At 31.9% G+C, this 18,317-nt stretch overlaps 1 protein-coding gene, 1 long non-coding RNA gene and 1 pseudogene across 4 annotated transcripts; 2 read left to right on the top strand and 1 right to left on the bottom strand.

The window, feature by feature from the left end:
- The first annotated feature begins 2,645 nt into the window (after positions 1-2,645).
- LOC123228805 (protein OSB1, mitochondrial-like) lies at positions 2,646-5,846 on the top strand. Of its 3 annotated transcripts, none has more exons than XR_006504751.1 (5): positions 2,646-3,036; positions 3,300-3,438; positions 3,516-3,600; positions 4,348-4,936; positions 5,317-5,846. XR_006504751.1 is itself a non-coding variant. In XM_044654251.1 (4 exons), the coding sequence occupies exons 1-4, from the start codon at positions 2,702-2,704 to the stop codon at positions 4,629-4,631; spliced, it is 843 nt and encodes a 280-aa protein (XP_044510186.1). In that variant the 5' UTR covers positions 2,646-2,701; the 3' UTR covers positions 4,632-5,165. The 3 variants fall into 3 exon arrangements, 1 of the variants encoding a protein (XP_044510186.1); XR_006504750.1 differs by having other exon boundaries at positions 5,310-5,846; XM_044654251.1 differs by lacking the exon at positions 5,317-5,846 and having other exon boundaries at positions 4,348-5,165.
- Positions 5,847-8,794: 2,948 nt separating this feature from the next.
- LOC123229779 lies at positions 8,795-11,449 on the bottom strand. The gene is made up of 3 exons (XR_006504938.1): positions 11,332-11,449; positions 10,944-11,019; positions 8,795-9,079 (listed from the first exon to the last, which is right to left on the bottom strand). It is a non-coding gene; the product is annotated as an uncharacterized LOC123229779 (long non-coding RNA).
- LOC123229778 lies at positions 11,101-14,410 on the top strand (annotated as a pseudogene).
- Positions 14,411-18,317: the final 3,907 nt, after the last annotated feature.

The following is an 18,317-nucleotide window of genomic DNA, read 5'->3' as shown; positions in this document are numbered from 1 at the left end:
TGAATGCATAGAAAAATCTTATTATAATATGGTTTTTTATTAAAAGACTGAATAAATATTGAATCACAAGTACCAACAATAATTAAAAATCTTTATATATTATATATAATTGTAATTATTTTAATTATTTTCTTTGGTAATTAATATTTTGATTATTATTAATTTTTAATTAAGAAGTTTATTTTATTTTTTAATTGTGAGAATAAGATTTCATTTCTAAAAAAGTATTTAGGTATTTAATATACAATATTTTTAAGTCGTTTGCCAATATTTGCGGTTTGTTTTGTTAATATTAGGATTTAGGGAAGGAAAATTCGATGTTAAAAACATTTAAGAAAGTATGACTGTAGACAAATTTTAGTTAAATTGGATTGTGTGTGGTCAATGTGAACATTATATTGGATTATGGTAGGAAAATTTTAACTCTAATTTGCTTTAGATTAAGTTAAAGTTGAAAGTCTCAAATAAAAAAAGGTCAAAAAAACTTGTTCCCACTTAAGGTTAAGTGTAATCTCAAACTTATATCCTCGAATTTTTATTAATAAGTAAAATTCTGTTAAAAAACTCAGTTAAAATTAAGAGTAAAATCGTTATTTAATAAAAATTAATTTTTCTCTTTCAGTTTGAAAATCTAATAATGTTCTTTTATCTAAAATTTGAAAAATAATAATTTTTCTTTAGGGTTTGAAACCATCATCGGAGACGACGTTGTTGCCTCTCCCTCCTGACTTATCTCCTCTTGTCGATTTGTTCTCACTTACTAATGACACTTATTTCCTCCGACAAAGACAAAATCATTTTTGTTAAAGTGTCTTTATCTTGGATGAAGACTATTTTGTCTTTTTCGAGAACAAGATGTCATCTTCATTTGAGATCTCAGAGAAAAATGATGTTTTCATCTAAGAATGTCTTTGTCTCAGACAAAGACACTCAGATGAAGATGATTTTGTTTTCGTCGGTGAGTGGGATTTGATTGGCAAGAGGAGATAAGCCAAGAGTAAGAGTCAATGCGGTCAGAGACGTCAAACTTTGTAGTCTCTGATGACAGTTCCCAAACCCAAAGGAGAAATTGCCACTTTTCAAACTTTGGGTAATGAAAAATTTTGTTAATTTTCAAACTGAGAGGGGAAAAATATAATAAAACTTTCATTTTTTAAATTTTTTATTAAAATGATGGTTTTATCTTTAACTTTAACTAAGTTTTTTAACATAATTTGCTTATGAGTGGGAGTTTGAGTTTTTTAAAATTAGAATGTATGAGTTTAGAATTACACTTAACCTTTGGTGGGAACAAGTCTTTTGGCCTCTAATGGAATTATAAAAGTGGGTTTCTACAAAACAATAAAAATGTCAAAAGACTTATTTCCACCTAAAGTATAGTGTAATCCACAATTGATATCTGTCAACTTACAAAAACTCAAAGTCCCACCTATGAGCCGATATCTGTTAAAATTTTCAATTAAAGCTAGGAGTAAAATTATCATTTTGACAATAATATTAACATATATATAATTCATTTATTTAATCCCCAATTTTTAAAAACTATTGGATCCAGATCCACCCATAATGGATCAACCCAATCCGATTTTATTAACTACCAAAGGGCAGTCATTAGTGGTTAATAATTGACAATTAGACTATTATATACAGTTCTAACTGCCTCTCAAGAGTAATAACGTTATTTTCTTTCATCAAAAGAATTCTCCACCCAACACAAATACACAGATCATGTCTCCCAAAGATGAAAAGCAATACGTGAGCAAATGATGTTTATGGAAATACATTAACGTTAACACCTCATGCCGTATTCGAAGAAACTTCATTGAAAATTATTCTGGGTACGCAAATTTTTATTTACAAAATTAATAAAATTTGATCATGATATATTTAATTATTCTCAACAAAAACTAACAATTTCACCTCTGATTAAAGTTTTTCAGTTTTAAAAAGTTGCATTCCCCTTCCCCCCAAAAAAACCTAGGGTTTTGTTTCCTCTCCTCTTTGACGATATCTCCAGCCAATAGTGATCTCCATGAAACTCTCTAACCTATCTCCGACCAGCATCTTTGTCTGGATTAGATGAATCCAAATAGTTTGAACGATAAAGGCATTGTCTAGATGACACCTTCATCGTCTAGATGAAGTTTTGACCAGACAATCTTAGTCTGGTCAATGCTTTGTCTAGACAACAAATGCGTCACCATATGATGCTTCATCTGGATGACATCGTCATTGACTAGATCGTCTAGATTCATCTAATCCAGAAGAAGGTGGTGGTTGGAGATGGGTTAGAAAGTTTCATAAAGGTCGTCAGTGGCTAGAGATATCACTAGAGAAAAGTGATAAGAAAACCTTAGGTTTTTTAGGGGGGGAGGGGAATACGACTTTTTCAAAACTAGAAAACTTTAATTAGAGGTGAAATTATTAGTTTTTAAAAATTAATAAATTATATATATTTTTAATATTATTATCAAAATAACAATTTTATCTCTAATTCTAACTAAATTTTTTAACAAAAATTAGCTTATTAATAGGATTTTAAAGTTTAAAAAATTGACAGGTATAAATGGGATTACACTATTCCTTAGGTGTGTCCTTTTGACCGATAAAAAGGTTAATTTTGGAATAAGAAGTGTTAAACATATTTAGTCTCACCTTCCCCTCAAAGTCGGGCGGCAAAATTCCATTGCCCGCTGAATTCATGATCCCGGGTCGTGTCGGACTCCTATTCAGAACTCTATCCCGATTTTCTTTCCAAAGACCAGCGCCTTTCTCATCATCTTCGGCTGCGCACCCTAAATTTTCTAGCTGTTTCTCGGATGAAGCGGAAGGCGGTAGCGCCGTTTACCGACACGCGCTCAAATGTCAGCGTCCAACGACGATACGGTGGCAACCGGAGTTGCATAACTGTGTTAGCCTTATTGGATTAGTGGGTTATCCCCCTGAAGAATTTCCGCGTAAACCCAATGATTCTGGCTGTGTCGCTTACACCTGTCTTCACGTTGTCCCTTCTCCTTATTCGAATGGAGGGCTTAGGCAAGCTTATTTCTTCTTTTTATATTGAAGAACTTGTTATTGATCATTATTAAAAAAAATCAACGAATTAATTTTACATTTGAAAAATTGCCACCACCGTGAACTAAGAAAATCAGTTCATTTTAATTTAACAATGTAATTGCAGCGTATGAACTTAAACAGTATAATTCTGGTTTTATGTTTGCTTTCGTTTTTTATATAAGCATGGATGCATTGTTTGGTAGTCTGTTACTCATTGATTATCATTTGCAATGTTTGAGCAGGATAATACTAAACATGAGAGGTGACATAGCAGAAGTGTGTAAAAAAAATCTGAAGCGAAATGATTTTATTTATGTTTCGGGACATTTAGAGTCTTACACAAAGATTGATCAGAATGGGAAACCCATTTTATGTTACAAGGTTCACAGAGCTGATTACTTTTTTTTTTTAAATCTGAAAAACATGGACTCGTATTAATTTTGCTTGTATTATTGTAGGTGATCGTAAAAGATCTGAATTATGTTCAAAGACATGGTCAAGGTGTCTCCTGCCCAGAATCTGAGGAATCAAAATCAGGAGAAGGTAAAGTTTTTATTTTTTTTAATGTATATTTTGCTCTGTGTCAGTTTCGTTTTTGTCTGGAAACTGGTTAAGCTTTGCTGAGTTAGTGTATACTCAAAGCTTTAATCAATATTTTAATGTTTAATGTAGTCAATAGAAGGTTTATGTGGCCAACACAAGCTCTGGTTGAATAAAGTTTGTTGTAAGATGATTATGATAGTAATTATGGGTTAAATAAATATTATTCCTACAAATTTGTTTACAAAATTTTTACTGTAATTATGTGGCAGCTGTAGTGATCTGATTACTAACATAGTTGTCTTAAAGCAATTGGCATATCAATTTATATGCAAAATTTTTTATGATTAACATTATTCTTATGGAATTTTTATGTGTTTAATCATGTTAGATCTTAGCTAAATGGTCTGGAGTTTGTTTGGCTTGCGTCTGTAGTTTGTACGACTGAGGAAATAGAAATACAATAATGGAAACTTTAGACACTAAAGTTATTCTTTCGGTTGCAAATTTTATTAATCACCCCCAGATTGGCCCCGATCACTGAACTGGGTCAATAGTAGTTGATAAAGGGATGAAAAGAATGTTCGGTTAAGCTGTGGTTGAGCACTTAACCTTGTAGTTTTGTTTTACCATGTGTCATTACCAATAAACAAAAAGCTCTATAGCTTCATGAATTGCCAATCACTTTTTAAGTGTTTTTTGTCTTTCTGCCCATCTATGTTCTGATCCTTCCTCTTTTAATAAATCTAGGTGAAGCTGATATTGATATGGAAGCAAATAAATATTATTTGTGGCAGTTGTACTTCTCCAACCCATATGAATGGTGGGATAACAGGAAAAATAAGTTATCTCCACGAATGCCTGATTTTAAGCACAAGGATACCCGTGAAGCTCTATGGTTGGAACCAAATGATCCGCCATGGATCAAAAAACAACTTCAGTTGCTTGATTCAAAGATGGCAGAACAAGGACTACAGAGTCATACAGGTTCTCATTCTTGTGTTTCCATGTGGGTTTATGATGGCAAAGAATAAGTTTGTGGGACTTAAAAACTAGAGGAGGAAAGGGCAGAGGAAATTGAAGTCAGTTTTTGAGATCTGACTCATGGCTGCATGCTGGAAGGGGACGTATTTGGTTGCATAGGTCCCAGCTACACATCACAGTGACAGAGGTCTACCAAACATAGAATTACTGTGTTGGATTTTGTGCTATCAAATATTAGTAATTCTTCTGGTAGTTGAGCCAAGAATTCTTATGCGGGCCATGTTTGTGGTGCATAAGAAAAAATGTACAAGGTTGCCTCATTCTTAATGGTTTCAAAAACCAAAATGGGTTAGGGGTATGCTTTACCTACAAACCATTTATTCCGATATGCTTTACTGCCCTTTCATGATCTGTAGGTGGAGAAATAGATACAATCCTCTCTTTTTGTTTGTTTGTATTTTTCTAATTTTTTGATAGAGCAACTATAATTAAACATTCTTATATTCTAATTTTTTGTCCTAAGTTATTGGTGATGTAGGATGGTTATATCATTTATTCATTTTAACATCGTATCATTATTGCTATATTATTCATCACATCATTTTAGTATTAATGTGCTGATAGATCATTTTTGTAGATTTAAAATTGTGATATTTACTCTTATAAATGTAGCATTATTATTTTGTGGACAAGGTATTTTTCACTAGTTTTGACCTACTTCACCATAGATACCAGGTGCAGAGAGCCTTTCCATCTAAGAATTTTCTCAGTTTTCTGCCATCAGCTCAACAATTTCCTCAGTTGGGACCTAAGAAGTAGAAAGATTGAAACTTGAAAGGATGCCAGCCCTAGGCATTGTCATCCGTTAGCAGAATCGGAACAATCCACTAAGGAGGCGCGTATTATCTTGAAAAGAAGTTGAAGATTGGATCTGGGATTGAAACTAAAGCTGGTCAGTTTATAATAGGGTGAAAGAAGATTTTCAATGCTTCATGCTATTGCAAACTGAGGTTTCACTGTCCAAGTTTCCAGGTAAACAGACTTTGTATATGATACTTACACCCAGCTTCATTGATTTCAATAAATCAGGATTTAGAATGGTTGGATTTTCGAAGTTAACAGAGGAACTATTCGAGGTGAAAGTTCAATTGTTTGGTCTGTCAGTGATTGTTTTTCTGGAAAGGGCCAAGTAAATGCTGTTCAGTCCTTGGATTATGCATTGAAATGAATGGAATTCATGAGAAAGAGAAACAACTAAAAAGTGATCTGAATCTATGGAGATTCAATGACTAATTAACCTGAATCGAGAAGGGATTATGTATATCCAAATTTTATGTCATTATGTAATTAAAATTTAACTAAATTCAGCAATATACTAATACAATAAAATTATATACACATATTTTTAACAAACATTAATTATTGATTTTAAATTAATGATAAACTTATTTTCACTTAAAGTTTAGTGTTTTTTCAAATTTTTTCTTATTAACTTTAAAAATCTCAAACACTTACACATTTGTTAATTTTTATAATTACTGTTACGATAAAATTGTCATTTAATAAAAATATTTAAAAAACAAAAAAATTATTATATTTTTTCTTAGGTTTAAAAATATAACAATTCTCTTTTCACCCCCACCAAAGATTTAAAAAGTGACAAATTTTCTTCTAGGGTTTTAATCTCCCTTTCTCTAACAAAGAACAACTTCCTGGCCATAGGAGTTCACTCTCCCAGTCTCTCTGCCACAGTCTTCAAGTAATGTTATGTGTTTTCGTCAGACGAAAATTGTTTGACGAGACTCTTTGTCTCTATAGTTGGACGAAGATGATTAAATTTTTTCACTTTGTTAGCTTTATATCGTGTATCGGCATTTCTTTGTCATTAGTGATAGTGAGAGAAGAAAGGATGAAGACGGTTTCAACCAAAGAAGAAATGACACGATTAAAGCCCTAAGAAGGAAAATACAATTTTTTTATATTTAATTTTGAGAATAAATTGATAGTTTTCTAAGTTTAAAAGAGAAATAGATAATATTTTCTTATTTTTAACATATCACTAAGTAAATAACAATTTTATTTTTAAAATTTGATTAATTTTAATTATTTATAAATAAATATTTAAAATTTTTAAAATTAATAGATAAAAAATTTAAAAAATACTGTATCGGAATAAGTCCTTTGGCCTTCAAGATAAATTAAAATTCAATATATCTCTTTTTTTTTTTGAAAAAAATTAAGAAGTGCGTTCTCAGAGTTTTGCTGAGATGCATGATAGCAAAATAGTGTGTGGCAGTGCCCACAAAGTTGACGGGGGATAGACTCCAATTCCATTACCAATTATTCGCCCACTAGAAGTTAATGGGGGTAGACTCGTCATTTCGTTCGTCAACCACAGGGGTTGGGTTCATCTTGCGATTACTTAGGGTCAACATTGACCTGCAGCCGGTGGCTATTGGCAGCGCTCATGGTTTTGTGTAGTTGTTTAGGTTAAAACCGGGGAAAACGGTTTCCATAATTAATAATTGGCCAAAAGACTTATTTCCACCCAAGATATAATGACATATCAAACTCTTACTCTTTAATTTTTTAAAATTTAAACATTTATTTATAACTAAATTTTTATTAAAAATTTCAGTTAAAGATAAAAATAAAACTATTATTTATTAAAAAAATTAAAATTTTGTTATATTTTCTTCTCCATATTTAATAACTTATATTTTCTCTCAACTAAAGTTTAAAAAGTAACAAAACCTCCTCAGACTTGTTTCTCTTCTTCTGAAATCGATTTATCCTTATCCAACTGTCGGTCATCCTCTCTCCCTTTTATCTCTTTCTTACCTCTCCGACTATCTTTGATTGAAGATAAAGGTTGTTTGTCTTGTCTTCGATCGAAGAAGCAAGGGAGAGAGACCGAAGAGAGAGATAAGGAAAGAGGGAGAACAATCGACAGTTGGAGAAGGAGAAATCGATGTAGAGAAAAAAGAACATATTCTAAAATAATTTTTGTCATTTTTCAAACTTTATGTTAAAAAGAAAATATAAGTTTTTAAATATAAAAGAAAAATATGATAAAATTTTAATTTTTTTAAGTAAACAAAGCTTTTACCCCTAATTCTAATTGAGATTTTTAATAAAAATTTAATTATAAATAAATATTTAGATTTTTAAAAATTAAAAAATAAAAATTTAAAATTTTATTATACCTTAAATAAAAATAAGTCTTTTGACCTTAATAATTTAATATTATATATATTATATAATTAAATATTATTTTATTTTTAACCTTTAATAATTAATTATATAATAATATATTATTATTTATATATATAATTATTCATAAAAATTATCCACATAATATTAATCTTACTCATTTATATTCAATCTTCCCCACTAAATGAACAAATCCAACGTGACATGATAAGCCAATGCACCATTGACCAGACTTTTTTCATTAAAGTATGCCAACTCGCCTCATCAAATTTATTTAATGTCTTATATCGACAATAATCTGACAGGTAACAATACTGGAAAAAAAAAATGCTAAATTTTTTGGTGTATATTATTTTAACAGGCCCTGAAGACTTACTCCCATCCCAGATTTAATCCATTATTTTTTTTAATTTTAAAAAATTTATCAATTTACTTGAATAAATAATTATAAAATCAATCATTAAATTTAAAATTTATCTTATTTGGCTTAATTGATTCTTGATTCACTCTCAAAGAACCAACTTAATTTAGGTGAAATTCTTTATTAAAAAAATTTAACAAATTTAAATACCTAAAAATTATTATTATAAATAAAATCGATTAATAATAAGAATATAATTATTATTGTACTAATTAATATTAAAAAATAAAATTTTAATCCCGTTCTTTCACTTTTTCCTATCAGCTTTTTTATTTATTCAGATTCAGATAGTTTTCTCTCGTCCTTTAAACAATTGTGCCATATTTTTTTTTGGGTAACCATTTTTACTGGTTATTTATTTCGAACATTGTACTCTTCATTGTTTTTCAGCACTCTCTTCCTCTGGGTGATCTCGTTAAAGTAGATGACAGGCCGCGATTAAGACGATCTGTTACATGGTTCTTTTACCTAGAAAACGCAAGCTTTCGGACTCAGTCTTCTCTGAATATCCATCTATATCTGAAAGATTATTCATTGATCTTGCAACCGCAATGATTAAAAGGTTTCTCAATTTCGGTGAAGGCGTTGTTTTAACAAAGAGATCAATTCAGAAATTGTTCAAATTTTTGGATATGTAGGAGACTTTTAGAGACCTGCTTCCATCTATGGGAGATTGGTGGTGTTCTTGTGAGAGTGTCCAAGATTTAAAATTGCAGATGTGTTACTCAATCCCGGATTGGTGAAATGGTCGTGAGCATATTTTCTGAACTTGAAACTGCAATAGAGTGACCATGGTCGAACCCCGGTACCCAGTTGCTAAGTTCACCCCTTGACTCGCTATACAGTGAATTATCTTAAATACGTCTGCGAATACACAAACACATTAGAAGAAGTGTTCAAGCAATAAGAAAAAGTAGATATGGCAAACGAGCCAGAACCTGAGAACTGTAGTTCGGATGATGGGAAGCCAAGAAAATCTCCTTTTTTTGATAAAACTGATCAAAACTATGGATATGTTGGACGCAAATCTTGATATGAACGTTACATTTTCTTGATGAACAACGGAAGACACACACTACAGAAGTTAAAAAGGGTCCCCGAAGCTTAAAGATATAATGTGCGCGACATGGCACAGAAAATCGACAACACACTTACTAAAGATAAGGGCCGCTATACTGAGTTTAAAAAAAAAAAAAATGCCCACCAAAAGATAGTCAGTCTTCAAAACTAACGTGGGGTAAAATTCTATTTTCGAAATTAAGTTAGAGAAATTAGATTTTTTTAAATATTATTTATTACAATAAAAGTTATATTTTTATTATTATTAAATTAAAATTAATAGATAAGTAAAATTTTTCAATAGATTAAACTTTGAGTGGAAATAGACTTTTGGCCTTGTAACAAATTCTATGCAGATATAATCAAGGAATTCAACTCTTGACAATTTTGTCCTCTGTTTTAATCTCATGAAAACCTTAACACTTTTTCATTATTCAACTCAAACTTCCAAAGCTTATTATCAAATCCTCTCTAGAAATGACGAGATCTAATGATAAAAATCCTTGAATCCATGTTTTTAACTATATATTTGGTTTGTTTGTTGTCTTTCTTAGCGATTGCTTGTATTTTAAGGTTGATTATACTTGAAATATAAAAAATCAATCGGGTAGGGGTGATATGGTCCAGTGGACATAGCTTTATATTTTGGGGAGTTAAAATATGTTTTATATCTTAGAAGGTAATATGATATTTGGTGATGTAGAGGGTTATATAATATTTTATTACATACAAGGTTATATCATATTTATTGATACAGGGTTATATGATATTTTATTAAAATGGTGATATATGACATTTTACTATTAGAGGGTGTTTAGTTTGGATAATATTTTATTACCAAAATAGAAAGATTACTTTAAAGATAGATTACTTAGAAAATTATTAGGTATAAATAATTACTATGTTTGATAAAATTTAGTAAATATAAATAATTATTGTGTTTGGTTAAAGATAATAAAAGATTATTAGTAAATTATTTTAATTAAATGTCTTTGAATATAATTATTTTAAAATATTTTTTATATTATTTGTCATATTAATTAAAAATAAATTTATTTTTATCTTAAAAAAATAATAAATAATAATATAATTATAATAAAATCAAGATTACCACTTATATTACCTGCTATATCAGTATTGGTAATAGAAGATTATTATAATATTTTATTACTGATAAATTAAATAAAAAATAAAAAATAAATTATTAAGATTCTCTTAAAAAATTGAAATCAAACAGCCTCTTAGAGTTATTTTATATATAATATATTTCTTTCTTTGATAAAGAAGTGTGAAATGGATGAGTATTGTATTGAATATTTCTTTCTTAATATATAGGAAGACTCCAAAGTAGGTTTTGTAGGATAATTTTTCATGATTTTATGTTTTTATAGTCTTTTAATTGTCAATTACACTTTAAAGTGATGTGACAAATGAAAGCTCTTAGCTTTGCGTTTGAGGCTTGTGGTGGGAGGTGTTCTTCTTCTTGTGAAGTGATGTTGATATTTGAATAAACATTCAAAGCTTCAATTAATATAAAAATTAAATCAAATTAAAAAACGAAAAAATTAATGCGAAACCGTAAGTGAAACGAAATTTAAAAAAAAGAAAAACACTTTTTAAATAACACAATATATCAGTTAAACCTAAAAGAAAAAAAATATCAACTGACCTCGAAAAGTTCCTTCCTACGGCGTTGCTCTTAGAAGTTTGACATTGACATGCAAATTCTCTCACACATGAGATACCTGTACTATACTTATATTAATATCAAAATTAACAATAACATAAGAGGGAAATGAAAAAATTCCACCTTAAATACAGAAAACCCTCCACTTTCCATATTCTACACCAACGTACTTAAATAAAAACAGCAAAAGTATTTCACGTGTACTAGATCTCTAAGATTGCAATTTCAATCAGACCTTTGTGTTATTGGATTTTATTTGTTGATTTTTTCAGTGTTTAGTAGTTGACTTTGTGATATAGTAGAAAAGAGGAAAAGGAGGAGAAAGTTCTTCAAAAAGCAAAAAAATAACAAGAGAAAAAAGGGAAAATACCTTTCTGTTTTTCCATGCATTGCTTGTTTTGTTGTTGCGTTACGTAACTTGCGTGGATGATGGGAAGGAAAACGTGAAAATTTTCTCAGAGGACGGGAAATTGTCATATTATAGAGTTCGGGTTGGACATAGTCTTTCGGTCTTCTTTCTTCACAAAAACCACCTTTGTTAAAGAGTAAGGAAACCCGCCACCGTCTTACTGCAAACGAGAACACTGATCCGAAGCCAACTTCTAGCGTCTAGTTCAATCTTCTCCATTCTCTAGGATACTGTACCAATTCCATCTTGTTTCCTAGCCACGTCCCCTTCTTATCAGAAAAACACCAAAGCGAGTCAACACCATGCCCGGAACAGACGTATTCGTGGGCGAGATCGCAACCGAACTGGTAAAGCAGCTGATAACAGTATCTCGAAAAGTCTTTATCTTTAAATCCAGTGCGGATCACCTCAAAGAAACCATAGATGGACTCCTCCCCATCCTCCAAGAAATAAAATACTCTGGCGTTGAACTTTCCAGTTTTCGCCAGGCACAGCTCGACCGCCTGTCCGAGACTCTCCGAGATGGTTTAGATCTCTGTCAAAAGGTTCTCGAATCAAATCGTTGGAATGTGTACAAGAACGTGCAATTATCTCGGAAGATGAATCAATTGGAGAAGAAAATATCAACATTCTTCCTCGGTACCATACAAGCGCATGTCTTGGCAGATGTTCATCACGTCAGGTTTCAGACGACGGAGAGGTTTGATCAGCTGGAGCGTTCGACAAGAAGGATTGAGCAGAGACTTGAGTCGATGAAGACTGGTGTGGGATCTGGAGGGTGGGTTGAGCACGCCACGATGAGAGTGGAAACGGAGGAGGAGAGAGGCGAGGAGGGTAATCTTGGCATTTTATAGGCGTGGAAATAGCGTTAGGGAAAAAGAAAGTGAAGTAAATGGTTATTGGACGGGAGGTTTGGAGTGTGGTAGGGATTTTGGGCATTGGTGGCTCCGGGAAGACCACTCTTGCCGATGAGGTCTGCAGAGATATTCAAGTCGCCAGTAAATTCCTTTTTCTTCTTTAAACGCAGTACCATGATTCTTTTATGATGCTTCGATTTTCTCTTTAAGATTGCATTTTTCTCGTAAGGAAATTACATTGACTCAGCTTGTTATTTCCATTTTCACGCTACTTCAACAGCAGAAATCTGTTCCTTACTATATCAAAATCTCCAAATCTGCAGCTGTTGAAGACAAAGGTTTGGTCTTTCGTATCCGGATGTGATGTTGGATCAAATGTTTCTGTTTCACCATGGAATCTACAAGTTCCTTGGAAAGTAGGATCTCGGAGTTTGGTGGTGTTAGATGATGTGTGGTCATTAGCAGTGCTTCAACAGCTTATTTGTAGGCTTTCGGGTTGTCAAACACTTGTGGTTTCCCAGAACAAGTTTCCAGCGGTTCTCGATGCTGTTTATGACATTGAGTTGTTGAGAGAAGATGAATCAATATCCTTGTTTTGCCACTCTGCTTTTGGATAAAATACCATTCCTCCGGCTGCAAATGAGAATTTGGTCAAGGAGGTAATATTGAACTATCTAGTTATCAGGAAATTGGATGATACAACCCTGAACTGGATAGGTGGTTTCTTTTTCTCTGTGGCTGATGCTTATGAAAAAATTTATTCAACAGATTGTAAAAGAGTGTAGAGGGCTGCCTCTGGCTTTTAAAGTTATTGGAGCATCACTGAGAGATCCGTCTGAAAAATATTGGGCAAGTGCCCATAAAAGGTTATCACGAGGACAGCCTATGTGTGGGTCTCATGAAACCGACTTGCTTTATCGGATGGCAACAAGTATTGAAGACTTGTCAGAGAATGTCAAGGAATGTTTCCTGGATTTGGGATCCTTTCCTGAAGACAAAAAGATTCCAATGGGGGTGCTTATCAATATCTGGGTTGAGATCCATGACATAGATGAGGAGGAGGCTTTTGCCATCCTTACGGAGCTTTGTGATAGAAACCTTCTCACCCTATTAAAGATTCAAGGTATTTTTTTTTTAAGGATTCTATGAATTACCTGGAGTTGTTTTCTGAACTCTGACGCCTTAATGTGCTCAATTTAACGGAGCTGTAGACATATATAGTGCTTACTATGAGATGTATGCCACTCAACGTGACGTTCTTAGAGATCTTGCTCTCCATTTGAATGATCGTGACAAGATAAATGTGCGCAAACGATTACTTATGCCTAGAAGAGATGAAGAGCTTCCAAAAGAATGAGAGCATAATGTCGATAAACCATTCAATGCTTCGATTGTTTCCATTCATACAGGTATAAATGTCACTCTTTCTAGATTGTGTTTCAACTAAAATTCCATTAGTTTGATGGTCATCCAAGGTAACAGTATAATAAACCTTGATTGATTCTACGGTGATGTGCCCTTGATACTAGCTCAAGTGTTAACAATGTAACAATGCAGGAGAAATGAGAGAAATGGATTGGTTTAGCATGGAATTCCCCAAGGAAGTGCTACTCCTCAACTTCTCTTCTAAGGAGTACTTCTGGCCTCCCTCAGGAGCATGGAAAAGCCCATAGTTCGTCCCCTGCTATGCATCGCAACTTTTCAGTTCGTTCAAATTTAGCTAACCTTGGATGCCTCCGGCTTGAAAGTGTTTCAGTTGTTCAATTACCGGAGGCAACTATTAAGTTTGTGGAAAATATCTTTATTTCTCTGCAAAATTAATGGCTTTGTTGATCAGCTGATGATAGACATGCTCAAGATGTTCCCGCACCTCTTGGAGCTTACAATTCATCACTGTGATGATCTAATAAAGCTGCCTCCGAGCTCGTCTGTTGCGGTCACTCAGGAGAAGTACCACTAACTGCCACAGCTTACATGAATTGCCAGCTGACGTTGCCGTCCATGAAGAAGGCGCATATTATCTTAAAGGGAAGTTGACGATTGAATCAGAGATTCAAACTCAAAACTGTTTAGCTTGTAATAGTGTGAAAGAAGATTTTCAATGCCCTGATATGTTTTATCCTAATGATGATACTCTCTATAAATAACACTTGCTTCATAATAACTGAGGCTTTTATTGTCCAGGTTTCCAGCTAAACAGACTTTGTATATGATACTCACACTCAGCTTCATTGATTTCAATGAATCAGGATTTAGCATAATTGAATTTTCGAAGCTAACAAAGAAACTACTAGAACTGAAAATACAAGTGTCTAGTCTGTTAAGTGATTGTTTTCCTGGGAATGGCCGAATAAATGTTGTTCAGTCCTTGCATCATGCATTGAAATGAATGGAATACATGAGGAAGAGAAACAACTGGAAAGTGTTCTGAATCTATGGAGAATCAATCACCAATGAAACTGGCCCATTTATTCTGTGTCACCTCCCATTTTCTCGCGAATAAGCGACAAGATGTATTCTACACTAAAAACCACCACGCCTCAATTGCTTTATCATCAGATAAAATGTATACAGCCCGCGATAATGCATGACAGCAGAGCAGCGTCAGTGGCGGTGCCCACCACGTTGATGGCAGACAGACTCCAATTACATTAGCAATTATTCGCCCACTAAAAGTAAATGGGGGTAGACTCGTCATTTCGTTCGTCAACGATGAGAGATGGGTGGGGCCCATCGAGTCGTTGGCACATCCTGCTCCTTACAATTATATAGGGTCAAGATTGACTTGCAGGCGGTGGCTATCGGCAGCTCTCATGTTTTGGTGCAGTCGTTTATGTTAAACCCGGGGAACACGATTTCCCTAGAGTAGTTTAATTGGTATTGAATTTCCCCAACTAAATTCACAAATCCAATCAATATCAACCACGGAACGTCAAATGATAAGCCAAAGCTCCATTGACCAGACTTTTTCATTAAATTATAACTGAACCCTTCAAAAATAGGCCAAAAACCTTTCCCACCACCTAAAGTATAGTGAAATCTCAATCTCTCACCTTCTAATTTTTAAAAACTCAAACACCCACTTATAATCAAATTTCTTTTAAAAATTTTAGTTATAATTAGAGATAAAATTATCATTTAATAAAAATTTTAAATTTTATTATATTTTCCTCTCTAAATTTAAAAATCTCACAATTTTTCCAATCCAAAATTTAAAAAGTAATAATTACCCTCCTATGGTTTATTTCTCTCCTGTTTGATGTAGATTAGTTGTCTCTAGACGTTAGTCATCCTTTCTCCCTTTTTATCTTTCCTCGTGGTCTCTCTCTTACCTCTCCGACCATATTCGACTGAAACAAAGATAAACAATCTTTATTTAAGACAAAAATATATTTTTATCTATCTCTTTTATCAGTACACCAAAGTTTAGTGTTATCTTCTTTTTATTGTTTCTTGTTTGTGTGAAGGACATAAGAAAAAAAAGTTATGAGAGAAAGTGACGAAGGAAGAAGGAAGAAAATGATGGGAAGAAAATGGTGGAGAAGAGAGAAAGTGTGGTGGAGAGAGGGTGAGAAAACAATAAAATTAGGTGTGCTCACTTTTAATAGATAAATAGGTACATATTTTATGTGTGTTATCATGTGATTGATCGATTTTGAATTAAAAATAAAGTAACACCTAATCATATGATAACACAAATAAATATATATGTATTTGTATATCTAAAATAGGTACATATAGTATTACTTGTGAGAAAAAGTAGTGTTATGTACACAAATAATAATATGTCATCATGTGATTAGACAGTTAAAAATTAAAGATAAAATAATTATTAATTATATGGTAACATATTATTATTTGTATATAAAATTGTGTATATAATATTAGTGGGTTGAGAAATGTTACTTTGTTGGAGAGAGAAATTTCTTTATTGGAAAGTTAAGTGGAGAGTCTCAAAAAGTAGAAAAAAATCATAAATAACATTGGAAAGTGGAGAGATTGTAGCACATCTATTACAAATCTAAGTTTGTTCATATGAGTCATGATTAAGCTTAGTTTGAGTTAAGCTGATTATTAGTTCATGAGTCAAACCAAACCAAATTTGATCTGAAATGAGTTTGATTTGTTTTTTAGAGGAGCTATATTTTATGATTCTTATTCAATTTGAGTTCGTAAAAAATGAATTCGAATCAAGTTACACCAAGTTGAACTGACTTTCAAAAGTGAGTTAGCTTGACTCATATCTAAGCCAATAATCAAATTCATTAATTTTACATCTTAGAAGATTATACGAATTTAATGCCTTAAGAGATTATATTATATTTGATGAAATCAAATTTCATGACATAAGGGATTATTTGACATTAGACAACATAAGATTAATGATATTTTATAGAACTAGTGTTACACGAGACATACAATATTTTCCACATAAAGGGTTATATAATAGTACTCGTATAATAGTACTCATATGCATTTTGCATAATTTTAGTGAATCTGCCTTAGTGATAATTACAAATTTAATAAACAAAATTTTTACCATGTTTGAAATTGTATTTTCGATTGGGTATTAAAGATAATGAACCTCCACCAATTACAATACGATGTCATATGTTTGCAAAAAACAAAGAGTGGTGGTGTTAATCAGGGCATCTACTCACCTTTATATTGTTTACACCCACTAGTAGTTCAAAATGCAAAAAATATAATAAGACAAACTTGGTAATGTTCTCGTTATTATCCCCCAATGGGCATGCCTTAAAGATCGAAATCAAGTCACCATACTTGGCTGAACTGTAACATAAAAAGTTATGTCAACTTAAAATGGTTCACCTCTAGCACCAGACTAAAAACAGACATCAACCCGTTCGACTTAAACCAAAACTCCAAAGCAAGGTCCCATCAATTTATTTGATGGAAGAGTGTAAAATGGATGAGAATTGCAATATTTAGGAAGGCTCCAATCCAAATAGGTCTCCTAAAATATTTTCTTTCTTCCTCTTCTTCTATGAAAGTTTCCCAAATATCTTGACCTTTCTGCCTTTATGGTCTCAACTTATCAGTTCCACCACAAAGTGGTGTGGCAGGTGGAATCTTCCAATCTTGCAGGTTAACGTGGTCTTTTTATAACTTGATGTACATGAGAGGTAGGGGTGCTTAATTAGATAAGGTTATCAATTTTTTGAATTAAATTGAATTTTTGATTTGAAAAAAATCATGAATCAAAACTAAGTGAATTTAAAGATTAATCGATTTTGAATCGAACCAAAAATACTAATTAATCAAACCAAATTTCTGTTAACCATTTTTTGAACTGAAATTAAAAAAATTATCATATTTTATTTATTTTTTTTGAAAATATATTCAATATTTTATTAAATTTTTATTCAACTTTTTAAAAATCGATTCGGTTCGTTTAATTGGTTTTGAAAATTAGACAAACCAGTAATCGAATTAAAAATATGATTTTTCTATATTTTTGAACTAGTGTCCAAATTAATTTTTTAAATAACCTATTTTTTTAATTCAAATTTTTATTAAAAAATTAGTTCAATTTAGTTAATGAATAATTTTGAACACCCCTAAAGAGAGGTGATATTCGCCTTATAATCTATTGAATTTTTTCTTTTTAATGATAACATAATATATTTCATTTGTATTAGATATTTAATTCTCTCAGTTACAATAAACAAATTGTAGTCTTAATCTTATAAAATCCAATTATGATTTCTCACCACAACAACCAAATTTCCCAAGAATCAAGTTCCTATTTTCTAAACTTTTCTTTTGAGTTTGATGGTTGATCAAATATCAAATCTTTTCTAAATAATAATCCAAACAGCTCTTTACAAAAATTGATTTTTAGGGTTTATTGGTAGGTAAGTGCTTATTTTTAAGCCAATCTTTCAATCATCTTTTTGTGTTGTTAGTGGTTGACTTTGACTCTAGACACACGAAGATATTATAAAAAAAAGAAAATAAAAAGAAAGGAAGGAGAAAAGGGAAAGACCATTTGTTTTCCGGAGATGTATTCAAAATTAAGCCATTTCTCCTACAAAGCAAAAATATTCTAATAATATAAAAATACTA

This window comes from Mangifera indica, chromosome 11, assembly GCF_011075055.1.
Source record: "Mangifera indica cultivar Alphonso chromosome 11, CATAS_Mindica_2.1, whole genome shotgun sequence".
Taxonomy (NCBI): Eukaryota; Viridiplantae; Streptophyta; class Magnoliopsida; order Sapindales; family Anacardiaceae; genus Mangifera; species Mangifera indica.
Note: the sequence above shows the minus strand (reverse complement) of the source record. Positions and strands in the feature narration are given on the sequence as shown.